The following is a 21,422-nucleotide window of genomic DNA, read 5'->3' as shown; positions in this document are numbered from 1 at the left end:
TACTTAGGAAAAGAAAAGAAGAAGGAAGAGGAGAAAAAAGAGAGGACGGAAAAGGAAAAAGAGCTGATGTAAAAGTAGCAAAGAAGGAGAAGGAAAAGGAGGAAGAAGAAACTGGTGAAGAGAAGGAAAAGGGATGCGGTAAGAAAGGAAAATTGGGAAATCGCGGAGGAGAAGGAGGAGGAGGAGGAGGAGGAGGAGGAGGAAGATATATAAAAAAAAAAAAAAAGGGAAAAGAAAATGGTGATGTTAAAGATGTTGTGCAAGGTTGAGCTCCTCACATCCTGCTTCCTCTTCTGTATATCCACTCCCATTCCTCCCTCCCTTGTGTGCCTCCCTGTCGCCCTTCGCCCTGTCAACCTATCGCCCTATGTGTCCCTGTCGCCTTGTCGCCCTCCCTTCCACCTAGCATTTAGTATTTGTTTCTCTACTCTCTCTCTCTCTCTCTCTCTCTCTCTCTCTCTCTCTCTCTCTCTCTGTCATGTAAAGTAGCGGGTTCAGGAAGAGAAACACGTGAGTCTGCAATTAAAAACGGCATTAGTAAAGCAATAAACCTACTGATGTTGAAAATTAATGGCAAGGCAAAGGCCAGTGTGTAAGCTGTTATTATTGCAAAACATGGCTATTAGACGGTGGCTTAAGAACAGCATAGGAACGATTAGACTGGAATTTAATGTAGCTTTCCCTCTCTCTCTCTCTCTCTCTCTCTCTCTCTCTCTCTCTCTCTCTCTCTCTCTCTCTCTCTCTCTCTCTCTCTCTCTCTCTCTCTCTCACTGTTTCCTCTCTTCCCTGTTTCTCTCGTTCCCTCCCTCCCTCCCTCCCTCCCTCCCTCCCTCCCTCCCTCCTGTTCTCCCTTCGATTTGTCCAGCTTCCAGTCAGTCCGTTCTGCTTTTACGCTTCACTCCCCTCTTTTTGTTCTTTCCTCCCCCATCCCTTCTCTCCCTTCCCTTCTCTCCCTTCCTTTACTTCTTTACAATTGCTCTCTCTCTCTCTCTCTCTCTCTCTCTCTCTCTCTCTCTCTCTCTCTCTCTCTCTCTCTCTCTCTCGTTCTTTCATCTGTCTCCATTCCTTCACTACCTTCTTTCGTTCGTTATTCATCTTTCTCTCCTTCTTCCTTTTTTTGTTTCTCCTTTTCTTTTCTCCCAATATTGTCACTCCCAATCTCTCCTTCTTTCCTTTCCTTCCTTGTCATTTTATTTTTTTTTCTCTCCCTTTTCTTTTTCTGGTTCTCTATTGCATTTACTCTGGCACTTTTCTCTTCCATACCTCTCTCTCTCTCTCTCTCTCTCTCTCTCTCTCTCTCTCTCTCTCTCTCTCTCTCTCTCTCTCTCTCTCTCTCTCATGTGGCGAGGGAGAAGGAAAGAAAGGGACGGAGGAGGAGGAGGAGGAGGAGGAGGAGGAGGATGGAGGGAAGAATCAGAGGTTAAGTTTTTACAGGTTGAAATAGGAGGTGATTATTGAGGCTTAAGGTAAAACAAGTCTAGTCGCGGTAATAAAACTAATGCTTATTGGGTTGCGTGTATAGTCACTGCGCATTCTCTCTCTCTCTCTCTCTCTCTCTCTCTCTCTCTCTCTCTCTCTCTCTCTCTCTCTCTCTCGATTAAAGCTGTGGTTATTGTAAGTTTAAAATTCTTAGTTCTACGGGGAATGTTGGTGCCAGTGGTAAAATGGTAGTATATATGATGTGGTGCGGTGTGCATTTGTATTTTGTGTGTGTGTGGTGTGTGGAGTCCGCGGGGTGCAGTGATGTGGTGTGGTGTGGTGTGGTGTGGTGTGTTGTGCTCTAACGCGGCGTTGTGGAGTGAGTGGTGCAGCGTCGTAAGTCAGTGGTATTGTCGTGGTGTGATGAGCATTTTTCCTCCTTACAGATCAAGGTTAGCGGGTGTCTGTGTCTGGTGTGTGCCGTGCTCTGCGTCGTCGTCACCGTCACCACCACGGTCCTTCACATGAACCGCCTGCAAACTCTTCACGAGTGCGAGTTCTTCCCGCACTCACAGTCGTGTACGTGCACTCCTTACACCGGCGTGCACGATCCCACCCAGGACGGTACGTATCTCTCTTTGAAGGCAAGACGACAAGTTCATGATGTGCACTGTATACACGCATAACACAACATACACCAAAACTGTCGCCGCGGCTCACAAGGGAGAGTTCCCCTCCCCCGCCTTTGTCTCCTCATTAGTCAGGCCTGCTAGGTCTCTTCTGGCGCACAATATGGAAATTGTACTGGACGGCCGCTGAATTAATGATCTCAGTGCACCACTCTAAAAAAGAATATTTTGATCATTATAAAAAAAATCGTTACATTTTTGTCATACGAAATTAGTTGTCGTGGTAATCAAATTGAGAACAGAAACATTTGTATCCTTGCTGCTCTGCGTCAGCGGCGAGGTGTGGAATACTAATTCCAGGCTTCAAGCACAAAAAAAAAAAAAAAACCTAGAGTTTATTATTGCCTGAGGCTTGTGGCGTAATGGTGCAGGCCGTGCTGCACGCCACAAGCCGGCGACCCCGTGCGGGGGCGACACCTCCCTTGTTGCCTCGCATAAACGGCTCCACTACATCATTGACGATATTTACATATTAATTACCTATTTCTGTAACATTTGCATATCATCAAATCAAGCCGCATTTTAGGGGTTCAGCCGAGATATTCATACGATTTTACGGGAAATTTGACACACGTCATTGAGTCTCTTTGTTAGTGGTTTGGGTTTTGGAAAGCATCCCACTGGCTACTGTTGACCTGCAGCCTAAAGTTACCACCGATGATATGCTCCCACTGTTAGCGAGTCACGTCTTACTGAAAAAGAATGTTGCATCAGCGATGGCACAGGCCAGCTATCAGTGTCATTACACTCAATGGGCACACGGGGTTCTCGGTGTCAGGCGGGACTTGATCACCTCACATTTTTTGGCCGATGTAGCTTATCGCACCTCTATACGTGTGTGTGTGTGTGTGTGTGTGTGTGTGTGTGTGTGTGTGTGTGTGTGTGTGTGTGTGTGTGTGTGTGTGTGTGTCTGGGGTGTGGGTGTGGGTGTCGGTGTTATTCACCCATTGTCGTCACCTGGTCTCGCAACACAGCCAGCCGTTCCTCTTCGGAAAGAGTTCATAGTGACCGACCTGTGAGTAGGACTGAGGCCACTTCACCACACACCATGACAGCGAGGTCCCAGTCCCTCGGCTTGCATCATGTGCCTGCCTACTGCCAGATGAACTTTTGCTACACATAAGAGACTTCCCATCTGCCTCGCCGCTCTCAGGACTCTAACTTCAGCTTTCCAGGTTCTGAGCCAAGCTTGCTAAACACACACACACACACACACACACACACACACACACACACACACACACACACACACACACACACACACACACACACACACTTCATTAAAGTTTAGTTCATAACTTTATTCACACATCTCGTCATGTTCTCAGTCAACATTACTTACCGGTGTCCATTTACCATGTTGCAGTACGCTACGAGTTCTCACTGCTCAACGTGGGTGCCAGCTGTGACGTCATCCATGGCCCGCTGTATTCGTGCCTGCGTGCCCTCTTCGGTTTATCTGTCATCGGCATCCTGGTGTCCATCTTCTCGTGCATGTTAGTGTACCAACTGCTGAGGTGAGTAGCCGCTAAACTTCAGCCATGAGTTGGAGTGGGAGATACACAGAGAGAGAGGGATTGGAAGCTTGGGATGTGTGGGAGGCATTGATTAGTGAGGCGGAAAGCAATGTCGAACTGCGAGTGTGTTGAATGTAACTTTATAAATAACTTGTGACTTCTATTTTATTTTTTGTAACCTACCTAGACGGTTTTGCCGAACAAGAATTAAAACCACAGATACAAGCAGACTGGAATTCCCTGATCACTCTTTGCTTTAGGTGGTGCCTTACGAAATTCTACTCTAAATTTACACCAGACTATTGTATCAGTGTTGAGAAGAAACCATAGCAGTTAGAAAGTTCAAATTCTTACTATTCTGTGACTTTCTCCCTTTTTCTTCTTAGGTAACATTTTCTCTCATGTGACCGCCTGCTTTTCTGTTTATCGCTATCCGCATATATGCATTTTTTTTTCTTCCATTGTATTTCAGTATCTCATGGTTGCTGTTCAAGGAGATCCGCGTTTTAGTCTCTTGTCTGTCTGTTGCGAGGCCTCAGTGCCCCCCGTTACTTTTTGCCTCTCTTCCCACCCTTTGCTCTCGTGAATTGGTTGCCTTCTCTTTACTTTAAGCTTATGCTTTTCAGTTGCTCACCCTCTCTCGCGTGAAAGTGTTAACTCTCCAAATATTTTCATCCGTATAGAAACACACACACACACACACACACACACACACACACACACACACACACACACACACACACACACACACACACACACACAGCCCGGTAGCTCAGTGGTTAGAGCGCTGGCTTCACAAGCCAGAGGACCGGGGTTCGATTCCCCGGCCAGGTGGAGATATTTGGGTGTGTCTCCTTTCACGTGTAGCCCCTGTTCACCTAGCAGTGAGTATAGGTACGGGATGTAAATCGAGGAGTTGTGACCTTGTTGTCCCGGTGTGTGGTATGTGCCTGGTCTCAGGCCTATCCGAAGATCGGAAATAATGAGATCTGAGCTCTTTCCGTAGGGTAATGTCTGGCTGTCTCGTCAGAGACTGCAGCAGATCAAACAGTGAATCACAGAGTGATGTTTTCATGTGAATTGATTAAAGAAGTATATGATATGAAATGTTTCTAAGCGGAACGTAATGATACAGAGAGAGAGAGAGAGAGAGAGAGAGAGAGAGAGAGAGAGAGAGAGAGAGAGAGAGAGAGAGAGAGAGAATTTGGAAGTGCACTTGAGGGAACACAGGACAGGCCTCATTAGGGTAGTACATTAATTAGGCTGGCGATGGATGGGAGACCTGCTGCCGTGAGTGTGGCAGAGCGCGACACTTCCCCTGCGACTCTAAATGAATGAAGAAAAGAGCCAAGCATTTATACGAATAGTAGCGCGAGGACGAAAATAAAAAGAAAACATATTTATTCAAAGAGGGAGCGGGAGGAGGAACAGAACCTAGCAAGGGAGGGTTGGAAGAGAAGGAGGGGGAACGAGAAGGGAGAATATCCGTGGAAGGGAAGGGAGGTGAGTGGGTGAGAGGGTGAGAGATTTATGAAAATCAAATATTGGATTTCCTTTCTGATAAATGAGAACGTCGCTTTGTTTCCTTTCATTATTGTAGTTGGTGGTGAGGAGGAGCGGAGGAAGGGACAAGGGAGAGTGTGTGCATTGGGGGGTGACAATTTGAAAGAACTCACGCGGCAAGGTCGATGATCGCCGACAGAGGAAAGGGAGTGAAAAGGGAAAAAAAAAAAAATCAGAGAAGGACTGCAGGAGACATTGAAGACATTGCTAAGAGAGAGAGAGAGAGAGAGAGAGAGAGAGAGAGAGAGAGAGAGAGAGAGAGAGAGATAGGAGGGGGAGGGCCGTGGGAGGGGACAGGAAGGAGGAAGTAGTCTGTGAGTCAATCAGGCAGGTTAATTAAAGGTTGGGGTTTCGTGATTCGTTGATACCTTCGTACACATAAAGAAGAGGGAGAGTGAGATGGACTGTGATTGGTAAGCCTGTGCTGGCCGTGCTTCTGATTGGCACACTCATAATTAACGAGATTCTTGTGGATGAATTACTGAAGGGATGTAATCTGATAAGGTTGTCTGATTGGTGCTTTCAAGGATGGCTGAATTCTAATAGACATGAGGCAGAGACACAACTGAGCCGTGGATCGATAACGGCTTGAGAGTATACGAGAGCAGACGCCCACGGAAAGAAAACACGAATAGTAAAGAACCCAGGCAAGAACATGGCGGTGGAAAGGGAAGGAAGAAATTAAATAGAAACCACAGAAAGATATTACTAAAGGGAAGAAAGTGCTGCGATAGAACCTAAAAGAAAAAAAATAATACAGATATGAACAGAGAGAGAGAGAGAGAGAGAGAGAGAGAGAGAGAGAGAGACGCAATATCAGCTCAGCTCATTCCCCTCACACCGGCTGCCTCAGAGGAAGGGGACCCTTAGGCAGGGATCTCAAGGGAGTGTGTCGATGGTGGAGGATGAGGAAGGGATGGGGGTGAGGAGGATAGCTACGAAGAGTACGTGTTGGGTTGGAGGGAGATTGTGTTCAGAGAGAGAGAGAGAGAGAGAGAGAGAGAGAGAGAGAGAGAGAGAGAGAGCTTATTCTGCTTCCAGTACCTTCAGTAACAGAATATTTGACTCCATCAACATTTAGATGTACAAGTATGTGCTGTACGTAAGTGGCCCACACCTTGAACAGTGTCACATTCACCTGAACTGTCTTGGTACATGAAAGGTGTGATATTATGAAACATGACCTTCCCAAAGAACGATGCCTTAATGAAAGGTTTTATTCATGCACTTTTATTAGGTCTTCTGATCAATGTTTGAGTGGAAATAAAGAACATCGCTATGAATGTCTGTACTCTGTTCCAAGAATGTACACGAAGCAAAACATTCCACCACTCTGCATTTTTCGTCTGCGTATTGGTATGGTATTCAGACAATGCTTTCAGTCGACAGTATTGTAAACGTCTTGAAGATCTTGGATGACTGAATAAATATCATCTGAAGCAGTTTATCTGTGTAGAAAACATGCTATGGTCTTCCAGCCGCCCTTGACTCTTCTTCAGCCAAGGTGCAACATTGAAACTGCGCAGGGCACTTTTTGTTTCATTCATTCATGTGTGTGTGTGTGTGTGTGTGTGTGTGTGTGTGTGTGTGTGTGTGTGTGTGTGTGTGTGTGTGTGTGTCACCACTCTACCGCTACGACACACACACACACACACACACACACACACACACACACACACACGCGCGCTTCTGGCTATAAAAGGGAAAAAAAAAAACGAGTAAAGCATATTCTGACTTTTTCCTTCTGACAGAGATCTCCATTCCTGTAGACTTTGGCTTTTCTCTTCCTTCACTGACTATCCTGGTGAACTAACCTTTAACATTACTATCCTCTACGACCTAAATTTAGTGGCACAAGTCTTCTCTCATTAACATTCCTAACCTTTAACTGACTTCTAATCCTTCCGCTTATGTTCTCACCATATCTTCTCCGTTGGGGTCTTCTGATCACACTTTCATCTCTGTACCTTGTCCTATTGCTCCAACTTCTCCTCAGGAACCCCCAGAGTAGAGGTGCCTCTCGTGTTTTGCATCTGTTAATTTGGGAAACTGGTAGGTATTAGGCAGATTTTCCTTAGAATGACTACTGCTTCCATATCAGAGACCTTCCTCTCAGCTCTGAGCACATAACAGGTGATAATGTCTAGCATAGAGGTGTACATTATATTCCTCTCTCTTGACATAAATCTTGGTTTAACTCAGCCTGTTCTCGTGCTAAGCATGATAAGAGAGGTGACCCACAGAAGGTACTTTAATCATTGGAATTTTATGACTTAGCTGTGATAGTTGTTGCTTTATCCTGTGTCACTGATACAGAATTCCAAACGTACTTGATGTTGCATTTGTCTTCATAGATCCATTTCTCAAACTAATCCTTTCATTGTTTTGATGCAGTTATGATGTATATTTATCAGGATTACAGTTTACAAGGACAGCTTCACAATTCTTAACTTCTTTCTGTGTGTCACTTACCACCAGCCATGAGAAAAAGAAGATGTATTGGGAGCAGCTGGAACACCGTCGTCGGCTGTTATATCGGCGTGCTCCGGCTCCAAATGCATGTTCCTGCTGTGACGACTATGGTTTTGTTCCGCCATCTGAACTGTATCCATGGGCGCCGTGGGACACCCTCGATGACAGGTGGGCGTTGTTGTAGCTGCTAAGTACACATATGAGTAGTTAAGGCGGATTCACACGTATCTACAGTATATGCGACTGAAATTGCAAATCGCTAGAAGCATCGACTGAACCCTTCTAGTCGGAACATGTTCACATATAGCGACTGGGGAGAATCTACTGGTTGACGGGAAGTGAATGTAAACAAACGAGATGTCTTCCTCTGGTGACGAAGACGATTGTGATCAAATTAAATCCTGACAAGTCTTCAATCCGCATCTCCAACAACACCCTGCATGGAGGGGAGCTGCAGTCTTCGGTGAATGGCAGCTATCCCATCCAACGCCTATTTGCCTAAGCTTTTTTTTTTTTTATTTATTTATTCATTTATTTATTTATTTATTTATTTATTTATTTATTATTATTATTTTTTTTTGCTGTAAAATTCACGCTAAAGGTCCCAGATGAGCTCTTTTTTCCTCACCAACAACAAAATCTCCTCTACATCGACCCCACTTTCCAAACCTTTCTCCGTGACGTCACAACGTAAACAAAGTCACAAATCGACTGAACAAGACCAACATATTGGTTTTGTTTTTCGACTAGTTTTTCCAATCGCTAAACATCGATATTCAGTCGAAAACTCCACGGACTTGCTATTTCAGTCGCAAATTGACACGTGTGAACCCGCCTTAAAAGTTTAGAAAATACCCTTATAAGTGAAATGAAGTTAGGAAAAAAAATATTGGCATGTTTTGGATAGAAAATTTTCCCTGAATATTATTTTTCTTAGAATTTATTTCCATTGACATCATTTATGTATTTTTTTCCTAAATGTTTAGCTCTGTGGATAGTTTTGTAAGATGGAACTTCTCATAAACAGTTTTTATGTACTGCTTTTTTTACCTCCAAATTTTCCTCTTCATAGCCTTGTCCATTACCATTTGCTTTGCATTAATTGAAACTGTTATATATTCCAATTTACAGCAATATATGTGTGTGTGTGTGTGTGTGTGTGTGTGTGTGTGTTAGGTGATATCAAGATGTATAATGAAATAAATTAATCATATTGTCTTTTGCTATTCTCACTTATGTCACTGGAGTAACAAAAGAGAATAGTATTGACCAAGATCAACTTATTCTGTAATGCATTATGATCTCAACTGATGTTTTCATTGTATATAATAACTTGTAATACACTTACCTAACTAAAAATATATTTGTTAACCTGAAGGATACTTATACAAATACACACATGCTATAGGTACTGGGCTGGTGGGCATCTATACACTCCTGGTGCCGAGGACTCCTCTAATGCCTCGCGCTCGGTCCTTCTTGGAGCAACCACAACACCCCAGGGACAAGGACCACTTTGGCTCCCATGGGGTGGTGCTTGGGGTGCACACAGTGGAGCAGCACCACAACAAAACCAACAACACCAGCAACAGCAGGCCACTACCCCAGGAGATCCAAGTGGAGTTGCAACAGGTGTTGGATCAACGGAGAACAATCCAAAGTAAGTGGCTACTGCACCTCAAAAATCCAGATTTTTTGTACCAATTCACATAAAAATCATATATGGTATTTAGCAATGATTTGTTCAACTTGTGGATATCTGTATTTGCTAAAATTGTATTCATTGTATTTGTGTGTGTGTGTGTGTGTGTGTGTGGTGGGTGGGTGGGTGGCTGGCTGGCTGTGTGTGTGTGTGTGTGTGTGTGTGTGTGTAATTTACCCCCATATACTTATCCAGATCACCAAAAATAAGATGTTCTTTTTTTATTCCATATAACTCAAAATGGTTACAAAAATATAAAAGAAACTTTAAGGTCAAAATTGCTATTATTAAATGTCCCACTGAGGCTTTGAATTTAGGGGAGGCTGCCATACACATGTCAGGATGGCAGGAAAACTGTGCTTATATATGCCAGACACATCAAAGAACATAATTAGTGAAGCTAGAGGGAATTTCAAATGCATAGAAAGCAAGAAAGGGACAAATGTTCATGTACATGATTGACCACAGTTAGTAACCACAGATTTAATGTACATGTACATGTTTGACCTCTTATGGATTAAATAGATTGATTCCCATGCATAGTTACTCTTGTTTTTACCACCCTTGTTCTGCTGCTAGTTTGTGAAGAATTCATTCACAAAAGTGATAATATTCTAAGTTTTCTTCTAGTTAATATGAATGCCAGAATGACATCTCTTGTTTTTTGTGAAATTGATGATACTTTAAAATGGTTACAAGAATGTGTCACAGTTTAGATGATGGTACATATATGAATATCTACATAAATGCAATTGAAATATCACTTGCAAGACATTAATTTTTTTTCTTGTTGTTTGACAGTGAAGACACCAGGGCACAGGTGACAGGTGTACTTCTCCGTCCCTTCCTCCCTCGAGGTTTGGAAAATCGACTTGGTCTTCGACGGCAGCATCCACCAGGTCCTCAGAGCAGACGACCATTGTCAGATCCGGGTGTGGTGCTGCAGCTGCCTCGCTACCCTCCTGCTTTTACTGAGGCCTATCTGCCTCCCATGGCTTACCAGGAGGCATTCCCTCGTTACATGTGGGGACCACCGCCACCTTACTCCCAACCCACTTCTTCGGAGAATTTGGCCATGCAAATGTCACCCCACCATCATCCAAACTCTCCAACCTCACCTCAGGGGTTGCATGGCTTAATGGCACAAGCATTAAGGTCCTCCCCTGCACACCGTCCTGCAACTCTAGCTGACTTGATGCATGGTCCTGCAAGTCCCACCAGCAACACCTTATCTTCTCCCAGTGATGACTCAGAGATCATGAGCTCCCCATCCCAAAATCAACGAGTGACTCGAGGGCGGCACAAGGGCAGTCCTGGTGACCAAGGAGGAACGCTGGGTGGATCCAGTTCTCTCCCTTCTCGTCACCGTTCACGTAGACTGCCCATAGGACATGTTAAATCATTGGGAGATGTTAATGAGCATAAGCATGATGAACCTCTGGAAGTGCTATTCTGTGATGGAAAAGACATTACCCCACTGGATAAATTTCAGTCTCAAGCTGATGTGCCTCGTGATGCATACCGCAGCAAGCACATCAAGAGTATTAGTGACCCTAAGGTGGTATACACAACTGGCAAAAATGAGCAAGAATCTGAGCTGTACTTTGCTGATGTTTCATCTTGCATCTCTGTAAGGCAAGATGGAGATGAAATGCTGTATTACTCAGAACCTACCAGCTCTGCTAGCCAGAACACACCTTCGCCTACTGATAAGGAAGGCTTGGATGCCACAGTTAACCATACCTATGAACAAGTACGTGAAAAAGATGATGATAGCTCCCATCATGCCTCTGATGATACTATGATTGTGCACACTTCATCTTCTGATCACAGTCTTGCTGCAGAGACAGAAAATACATACAGTGTGGTGTCACCTCTCACAGACATGTCAAGCACCTCCCCTATGATTACTGATACAGATGCATATTCTTGCTACACACCTACCACGTCAGGGCCCTCACCCTCATCACCCAGCCAGAGAGACAACACTCCCTCTACACCCCAGACCACGTATAACCACAATCTTTCTCTTCATTCCATTCGACAACTCCACCCACTTCATCCTCTACACCCATTACACCACATTCGTCACATACATCCAAGTGGCAGATCTCATCTTAATGACAATGAGTCCATCCCACCGCAACTCAGTGACTGTCCTGAGGGAGAACTTGAGACAGAACACTGTTATGAGACACTACCAGGATGCACTGATGACCCTGCTGCTTCCACAGGCTCTCCAACCTCAACTTCAGAGCCTTGTCAGGAGGGCACCACACATTCAGCAGATGCCTCAGACCTCAATGGAAATGTGACACTGACTGAAGCTGTTGTACATATGGGTCCCTCTGTGATGGATGGTTCAGTGTCAGGCAGCCAGACCTCTCGGGCATCAAGGGCCAACCTTTCCCTGCCTCTTCGTCGGGTTCTTTCTTCTTCCAATACTAACACTGAGGAGACTGCTGAAGACTCTCCAACTCAGGACTCAGAAATGGTACCTGTAGACCAGAACCGCAGTTCGGGAGGGCGACGTGGAGCTACAGGAGGAGGAGAGCGCCTCTCCTATCATAGCTCAGAACCAAACACTCCTGCTGAAAGAAGAATACATTCGGTACAAGATCTTCTATTTACACTTAAATCTGTTAATGTGTAGATGAGTGACAGCTGATCACTGAATATGATCCAGCACAGCTCAGAACTCATAATTTCAAAAGAATGCACTTGGTACAAGATGTACAAAATATTCACTTTACACTTAACCTGTTAATGTTTAGGCAAGTGAAAGCTGAACACTTTGTACAGTCTATACGAAGAGTACCTTGCAGTAGTCATCATGATACCTAATAATGCCGGTATTCAAAGTGATTCACTTCAGTGTGATTCTAAACAAGTCAATGTCATTAGAATAAGTTTCTAATAAACTTTGTGTGTGTGTGTGTGTGTGTGTGTGTGTGTGTGTGTGTGTGTGTGTGTGTGTGTGTGTGTGTGTGTGTGTGTGTATGTTAGTGGAATAGGTGAGAAGTATTCTATGCAAATCCTTACATTCTCAATGAAGTCTAGAGGAATAGTTCCATGTAATGTGAAAAATGCATCATGACTGATGGTAACCATGTGACCTCAGCTGCAACAGCAGGTCCTTGGCAATGGGGATACAACAATTTAGGTGGTGAGCACCACCACTGCTAAAGATGAAATGGCTTGATGGCCTATGAGCAGCATGATCACTATCCCCCAGCTACTACCTAGGACTGCAGGGGCATCTCATAAGTGCAATACTCTCCCATGGTAACTAAATTTTATCTACATTGAACCAAACTTGACATGGAAGAACTTGAAGATTGCTAGGAGAGAGCAATATTTCCATTCTCTCATCCAACACTATTTTTCTCTAAAGTTTGTGTTTCACATCAAGAGCAGTGGGAAAGCTGGAGGCTTCATGGCAAGATAAGTTTCATTATGTTAGCTGAGGCCTCAGCTATTGTCTAGATAAAAAAACAGCACATTTAAAGCTTGACCTATGCCTTTATTTGTATGTTTAAGAATTAGATAGAAATATGTCAGGCCAGCTCAGCAATAGTGTAAGCACTGACATTCTTCCTATTATTAATTTTATTGATTTTTAAAAGTGTACCATAATACCTACTTAATTAATGGTGTGCATGTAGCTCAGCCAGGTTTTCCTGACATGCCTTTTTGATGCCAATCAAGGCTGACCACACAAGCAATGGTAAGCAGAAATGTTGGTTGTTATCTTTTACTTTAGTGTTTTTTTTTTTTTTTTCTATGAAATGAGTTCCCTCTGGTGACAAGGTGTGGTTTTTGCTCTCATAAGTGTCATATCTCCTATTCCTCTTCTGATTCACTGAAAGCAGATATGTACACATAAGTTAATTTTCAAAGTGCATCTGTGATAGCATGCCAAAAGTACTCACTGCTATGTCTTGAGAACAAGAGGCTGAGGAGATGAAGGCTAAAGAGCACAACTTGGCATAAGTTGAACACAGCTTGCACATGATGAGCAGTTTCTTGCTACTTCATCAATCCTGATTGCTTTTTACTTGCTTGACGTGTAAACTGATGATCCCTTCCTTGGAGATACCCAATATGCTCCGTTTGTCCCATAGGAGTGCTGTCACAGTGGTCAATGGGTGGCACTGATGCTAGTGCAATATATTTGCAATTTGTATAAGAATATGATTCAACCGTGTTAACTAGGGGCATTATTGTTAGCATTTATTGTGGTGTAATATTTATGAAGACAAGATGTTGTCATATTTTGTATCAGTGCATCATGCAAAGCTTTTTAGAAGAGTCAGTGTCAAGGTCTTGTGTAGAAAAAAAACAAATCCTCTTCTTTCTCAAGACAAGATTAAGGAAATATAAGACTTCCATCCAATAATCTTGTGTATATGAGTGAGAGAGTAGCCCAGTTTTGGGCAGCACTAGTTTTTAAGGCTCACAACGCTCAGGTTGATGTTGTCCATATCTCACGTCAGTGACAAGGTTTCTTAAATTTAAGTCATTGATAGAAAGAATGAAAGTGAAAATGTGTCAACAGCTGATTTTCTGAATTTAATGACATATTTTTTTACAGAACTAAAAACTGCTCACTATATATGCTACTTGAAAGGCTAAAATTAACATGATTTGATATTTTATGTGTTCCACAAGGTTTTTGTCACAATGAAGTGCATACAGGTAGGAGAGGAGCTCATGGCACACAAACTATCACATATCTTTTTGTACTTATGGTCAACACACTTCATGAAAATAAGTGTGTAAAATAAGAAGATATTCTGCAGGCTTCAGTTTTTTAAGTGTGTTCTTAATGTCTATGTTGATTAGGTTGTTATTGTTATAATTATTTTCTTTAATTAGTTAATTTATTTATTTATTTGTTTTATGTTTTTATTGTTATTATGTATCTGTTTTTCTTATTTTTGTTGTTGTTGTTATTATTATTATTATTATTATTATTATTATTATTATTATTATTATTATTATTATTATTATTATTATTATTATTTTATTGTTATAGTTATTTGTTAAAATTAGTATGGTTGCTGTTGTTGTTGTTGTTATCTTTGTTTATATAATAGTAATCAAAATAATAATAATAATACATATTATTGTTATTACCATTATTATTATCATTATTGTTTTTATTATTATTATTATTATTATTATTATCATTATTATCATTATTATTATTATTATTATTATTATTATTATTATTATTATTATTATTATTATCACTATCATTATCATTGTCATCATTATCATTGTAATTTCTACTAAAAGCTATTACTATAGTACCACTACCCCTGCTACCACTACTACTGCTACTACATGCATGCTATATACTACGTATATAGATGTGTGTGTGTGTGTGTGTGTGTGTGTGTGTGTGTGTGTGTATATATATATATATATATATATATATATATATATATATATATATATATATATATATATATATATATATATATATATATATATATATATATATATATATATATATATATATATATATATATATATATATATATATATATATATATATATATATATATATATATATATATATATATATATATATATATATATATATATATATATATATATATATATATATATATATATATATATATATATATATATATATATATATATATATATATATATATATATATATATATATATATATATATATATATATATATATATATATATATATATATATATATATATATATATATATATATATATATATATATATATATATATATATATATATATATATATATATACTATACACTTATACAATGATATGGTAATACTACTACAGCTATCACTACTCTGCCTACTACTACTACTACTACTACTACTACTACTACTACTACTACTACTACTACTACTACTACTACTACTACTACTACTACTACTACTATAACTTATTTATACTTCTACATATTATTGTGTATTACTGTTATCATCATCATCATCATCATCATCCATATTTTTATTGTCATTATTTGCCTCCTTTCATATTGTTTTTATTTATTTATTTATTTATTTATTTTTTTTTGTATTTTTCTATGTACCTATATTTTAGTTTGGGTTTGCTACAATAACAGTGTAAAAGAGCAGGCACCTCCCACCTTCCACCAGGCACCTTGCTGTGCCAAGGCATTAGGTACCCAAGATGCTCATGTCATCACTTAGGTGGAAAAAGCATGCAGAAATCACTATTGTTTTATAAATTTTAGAGCTTTATTGATGTTTGCCTGAATAATTTGTGACATCAAATGCTAATATGAAGGGTATTGTTACTGATACAGATACAAACATAAGTAGTTTTCATGCTTCCATCTTCATGTGGCTCAGAGTCAAGACCAGATAAAGATCCTCCTCAAGTCTTCATCCCTTCACTTCAAGATAACATCAGCTCACTGTATTAACAGCTGTGTATCTATAATTCCACACTCAATTTCTCAATGCTTTATGAAATAATGTGAGGTGTTATGTATAGCTGCAATTGTTAATGACAGGAAATAGTTAATTAATAAGTAATAGTACTTACCTTACATAATTTATTCCAAATATTTTGTTGGTAAATTACACAGTGCAGCTCCTTAGGTATTGTCCTTTATGTCTAGCAAACATTATGATGGATAACACTGATGATATTAAGAGAATATGTTATAGTGACATGATCAACTCATCTCTTTCACTTTACCATATTTTCTTGACTATTAAAAAGCTCTAAAGAAATTTTTGTGGTTTTCAATGATGTTTTTATGATCATGGTGATGGTTTAACAAGGACTTCATATTATCATTTGGCAAAATCCATAAAAAAACACCAATTACATCTGTAAACCTTCAAAATAGTTGTAATGAGTCCAAATTAAGTGTTTATCTTATTTCCATAGCATATGTAAAGTGTCAAAACACCATAGCAAACAAAAGTGTGAATATTTCTATAAGTTCTGATGTATAATAAAAATGCCTAGTCTTGAATCCTGGTATATAAGTATGGTGGAAGAGGGAAAATTAAACATTTAATTTTTATTTCTTTTAGAGATAACTTTTGTTCTTAGTTGTCTGTCATGTTTCCAGAATAGAGCCATCAACACCCATATATTACATCTACAGGATAAGCTCGAAATGAAACACTCTGTATGACCTTTGAGCCTCAGCATTCCACCTTCAGTGTGCAGCTGGAAGCAGACTGTCCTGTGTCTCCTCACAAGTGCTCTTTCATGCAAGATTTTGATACTACAACCAGAAGTGTGTGTGTGTGTGTGTGTGTGTGTGTGTGTGTGTGTGTGTGTGTGTGTGTGTGTGTGTGTGTTTATAGGCATGAGAGTGGAATATTTCCAAGGCTCTCAATACAGAATCGTTTGGAGAACCTATTAGTGCTAACCCCGGTGTACTGACATTACTAAAACGCTCTGTTTAATCTAGTCTCATTTTTGCATGTCATTTTCTGACTTTAAACAAAGAGAAAAGAAACAATACAAGACACTGTGATTGAATTCCTTCTCTCACAAATATCATAAATTTTCTGTGTATTTCCAGTGTTCATTGAAATGTAACATATGAATGAATTGTAATTATTGTGGTATGTATTTTCTTAAGATATGTGTGTAGACTTTGTTGTTATGCAATACTTGCATAAATATGTGGTTGTTACTTATTTCCATGACCCCTTAAGTGCCATTCTGTTGTTACTTGTGTATGTTGTGTTGGATTAGTAAAGTCATTCAACATATGAAATGTATTTCAATCTGTTGTACTTTATTTGATTTTAATTTTATTCATCTATTATATACATGATTTTATCTTTATTTATTTCATCTCATGTGGATTATTCACTTTTTGTTTGTGGTACACTTTTACAAACTATTTATAATATTGTTATTCTTGTGTACCTTAGATAAAACTTGTTTGAATCCTCTTCCATACTTTCAACATTCATAATTTTTAACAAATGTATCAAAGTGTATTTGGTAAGGTCATACATGTATCAGCAAATCTCTTCTCTAGACACTGTTTCTCACTGACACCTCACTCCCTTCAGGAACAAATGAATGACCACCTTTCCTTAACCAAACATTCCCTTCTTGCTTCTTCAAGCACTTGGCCTCTATGAACACCTTTTCACATGTATGTACATGTTTTTTTTTCTTTTTTTTACCCTTTTTCTAAGTGACTTGTCTCTCCTATTAGCACTTTCAATTTCACTCACATAAACTTTCTTAACAAACTTTTCACTCTTCATACTTTCAATATAGCCATACCATCTCAGTGTGTTCCTTTTCACTCATTCCACCACTACAGTTGCTGAGATATTCAAACCACTTTTCTCTTATTTACATTAATTAGTCTCACACTTCCACAGCAACATCCTTGATTGTGTGACCTGCTCCATGTCCGGGTCTCTAGTGTATATATATATATATATATATATATATATATATATATATATATATATATATATATATATATATATATATATATATATATATATATATATATATATATATATATATGCCAATTGTTGGTGATGTCTTTGATATTCAGCTTAATTTCCAGTGTCTTTCTATGTGTTTCTAGATTCAGGCATGTAGATAGTAAGAGAAGGAAGAAGAAAGGAAAAATGGAGGAGGAGGAAGAAGAAGGATTGAAAGAGAAGGTAAAAAAATAACAAAACAATATTTAGCTTTATTTCTAGTGCTTTCCAAGTATTTGCTAGTGTGAATTAGTAGTAGTACCTTGTAGTAGTAGTAGTAGTAGCAGTAGTAGTAGTAGTAGTAGTAGTAGTAGTAATAGTAGTAGTAGTAATAGTAGTAGTAGTAGTAGTAGTAGCAGTAGTATAGTAGTAGTACTGTAGTGCTTTGCAACAGGGGAGGAGGAGGGGGGATAAAGAAGTTAAACCATATTTGGACTGCCAGATTTACTATAATGCAGTTTGTGGGATGTCAGGCCTGGAGAAACATTTTTTGGTGTGTCTTGGAAGGGACTGATGTTTTGAGTTTTGGGAGAGACAGGAGTGCCTTTTTTTTTTTCATTGTTATTATTTGGTGTTTTTTGGAAAGAAAAAAATATTTCTAAATTTTTGGGGGTGCTTGGAGGAGGAATGCTACCCTTTGCAAATGTTATCTACTCTATTTGCCTTTGTGTTGACATTAAATTGACTGAAAAGAGCCTCTATTGAATGGTAGAGATGGGAATGGTAGCTTTCAATGTGTGTGTGTGTGTTTGTGTGTATTTACCTATTTGTATTTACCTATTTGTGTATTACAGGGCCCGAGCTAAGCTCTCTGTGTCCTGTCTCCTTGTCCATTCCTGTCATATCTCTCTTTCATCTGATTGACACACACCGCGTCAACGACATGACTGCTCAGTTTATTCCACTTATCAATGCTACGATGCGGGAAACTGTATTTTCTCACGTCATTTAGACAGATGTCCTTTATTAGCTTTTTCCATGTCCTCGGAGATGATTACTTGTGGTCACCTTTATCAACTCTCTATCCAGTATGTCAATCTTGTTCACCAATTTATACATAGTTATCATGTCTCCTCTTGTTCTTCTCTCTTCTAATGTGGTCAGCCCCAGCTTCCTCAGTCTTTCCTCATAGTCTAACTCCCTGAGTCCTGGTACCTTCCTTGTTGCCAGCCTTTGTACCCTTTCTACCTTCTTCACATTTTTCTTCATATGCGGTGACCAGACACATGCTGCATATTCTAGCTGGGGTCTTATTAAGGTACATAATATCTTCTTCATCATTCCTTCATCTAGGTAGTAGAATGCAAGGCCAATATTTTGAAGCATGTTGTGTGTGTGTGTGTGTGTGTGTGTGTGTGTGTGTAATTCACCACGGTCGTCTGCTGGTCACCCAGTGTGTGTGTGTTTACCTAGTTGTAATATATATGAAAAGAGCTATGTTTGTGCTGTCCCATCTCCATATTCATGATAACCCAACAATTCTTTTAATTTATTAAGAATTGTTCTTGCTTCAGCTACTCTTATCTTGACCATTCCACACCTCTACATATCTTTATTGAAAGCTGAACTTCTTGATATCTCTTCTCGAGATATCCTTATTTTACTTTATTCCATGTCCTTGTGTCACTGGTATTCCAGTATTCATAGCCTTAAACTCTGAGGAAGCTTTACTGCTGCCCTCTATATTCCTTCTAGTTTCCTTATGTGTTTCTTTTTACTCAGTGTGTGTATGTGGAGAGAGAGAGAGAGAGAGAGAGAGAGAGAGAGCACTTCACTTGACCCCTTGTCTCCCAATGTAGCTATAGACACACACACACACACATCATAGCCGATGTGCATTTTTTTCATGAATAGGTATTCTCAGAGTGAAAAAGTAGGAATTGAAATATGGAAGAGAAGGTAGAGGATGAGAGTAGAGGAGTAAAGAAGAGCAAGGGTTGAGCATAATACAGGAAAGAGGAACAGATTAGAGGAGGAAACAAGAAAAGAAAATATACTGTATGTGTGCGGAGAGAGAGAGAGAGAGAGAGAGAGAGAGAGAGAGAGGCGGAGAATGCGCATGGCTGAAAGTTAATCCATCAAGGATAATTATAAGGTTGAGTGGAAAAGGTTCGCACATCGCTCGCACGGGAGTGGAGTTCGAATTTAGCTACCATATCCTAATATATATATATATATATATATATATATATATATATATATATATATATATATATATATATATATATATATATATATATATATATATATATATATATATATATATATATATATATATATATATATATATATATATATATATATATATATATATATATATATATATATATATATATATATATATATATATATATATATATATATATATATATATATATATATATATATATATATATATATATATATATATATATATATAAGGAATACACAGAGCTTATAGAATCCTTGTATACATACACACACACACACACATTATATGCTGAACATACAAACACCCAGAAAAATATAATTGATACCTACCAAGGATTCTATATGTATATTCCTTGGTACCTACCGTATATGACACTTTTCTTTCCTTCCTATCGCTAATTCCCTCATAATTGTAGTGTAATTGAATTAAAGAGTAATAATCCGTAGCCTGACATGATAATCTCTCTGTGGCAGTGGCAGTGAACCTGTGGTGGTGAGTGGTGAGTAGTGACGCGCCGCGCATCTCCCTTCCTCCGCCACCGTCCATCTTTGTCGTGGTTGTTGTGTGACGGGTCACAAGCACGCCGCGCTGCCTCACTCCTGCCACTGTACCTCCACCAACTGTCCAACACTTGTCGAGTCTCTCTGCCATACTGCCCGCACCACTGTACTCCGTGCCAAGTGTGCCAAAATGATCCTTCAAATGCACCACAGACAAGGTTTGGTGTGCATCAATAGCGCTGCGGACTGTCACTGTCTCTCCCTACATCAACTTTGGTGTAGGTGTTGTTTGTTGTGGGGGTCAATCGAGGATTATGATGTGGCTATATAGTATTAATGATGAATTATAGTTGAAATAATATTAACGTTTCCATCCAAGGCCTAGATTAGTTTTTTTTCTTTATTCTGTTGATTATATTGTTAATCCATCATGTACTTACGGTAAATTTAGTCTTACACCATACTCTCATATCAGGATGAAACTATTATATCTGGTAGTTTTCGACTACCAGATTCAATGAATCTGCACTTTGTTTCCGTCACAGATCCGTACTTTTTAATATCCCTCTCATCCCTTCTAAAAAAAAACACTGTCGATCCTCTCAGAAAATACTGTATTCCAATGAAAGTGAAAAAAAGCGATTAGCATAAAACAGACAAATATACCATAAGAAAAGTTTCTTTATCACAAAGTACCACACAAGTAACAGTCCAAAATTTTTACTTGTAAACTGCTATGGAGAGTACTCACCGCTGGCTATGCTAACTTATTGAAATTTAACTATTTAATTCAAATTAACCTAACCTAATGTAACCTAGTTGATCTGACATGTACTGCCAATACGTTTTCCT

At 39.3% G+C, this 21,422-nt stretch overlaps 2 protein-coding genes across 8 annotated transcripts in view; both read left to right on the top strand.

Moving 5' to 3' along the window:
* Positions 1-14,287, top strand: part of LOC123514327 — a 45,983-nt gene extending 31,696 nt beyond the window's left edge. For all 3 annotated transcript variants that reach the window (XM_045272161.1, XM_045272160.1, XM_045272162.1), the window contains 5 exons: positions 1,866-2,043; positions 3,475-3,625; positions 7,667-7,828; positions 9,069-9,320; positions 10,164-14,287. In XM_045272161.1, coding sequence (XP_045128096.1) covers positions 1,866-2,043; positions 3,475-3,625; positions 7,667-7,828; positions 9,069-9,320; positions 10,164-12,015 — 2,595 coding nt within the window. In that variant the 3' untranslated portion in view covers positions 12,016-14,287. The remainder of the gene's footprint in view (positions 1-1,865; positions 2,044-3,474; positions 3,626-7,666; positions 7,829-9,068; positions 9,321-10,163) is intronic.
* A 6,256-nt stretch (positions 14,288-20,543) lies between these two features.
* Positions 20,544-21,422, top strand: part of LOC123514326 (GDNF-inducible zinc finger protein 1-like) — a 33,460-nt gene continuing 32,581 nt past the window's right edge. For 2 of the 5 annotated variants that reach the window (XM_045272159.1, XM_045272155.1), the window contains exon 1: positions 20,553-20,788. The gene's annotated coding sequence lies outside the window, so the exon portion shown is untranslated. Of the gene's footprint in view, positions 20,849-21,422 lie in introns of all 5 variants that reach the window. The other 3 variants (XM_045272157.1, XM_045272156.1, XM_045272158.1) reach the window with 3 other exon arrangements.

Source organism: Portunus trituberculatus, chromosome 37 (genome assembly GCF_017591435.1).
Source record: "Portunus trituberculatus isolate SZX2019 chromosome 37, ASM1759143v1, whole genome shotgun sequence".
Lineage (NCBI taxonomy): Eukaryota > Metazoa > Arthropoda > Malacostraca > Decapoda > Portunidae > Portunus > Portunus trituberculatus.
Note: the sequence above shows the minus strand (reverse complement) of the source record. Positions and strands in the feature narration are given on the sequence as shown.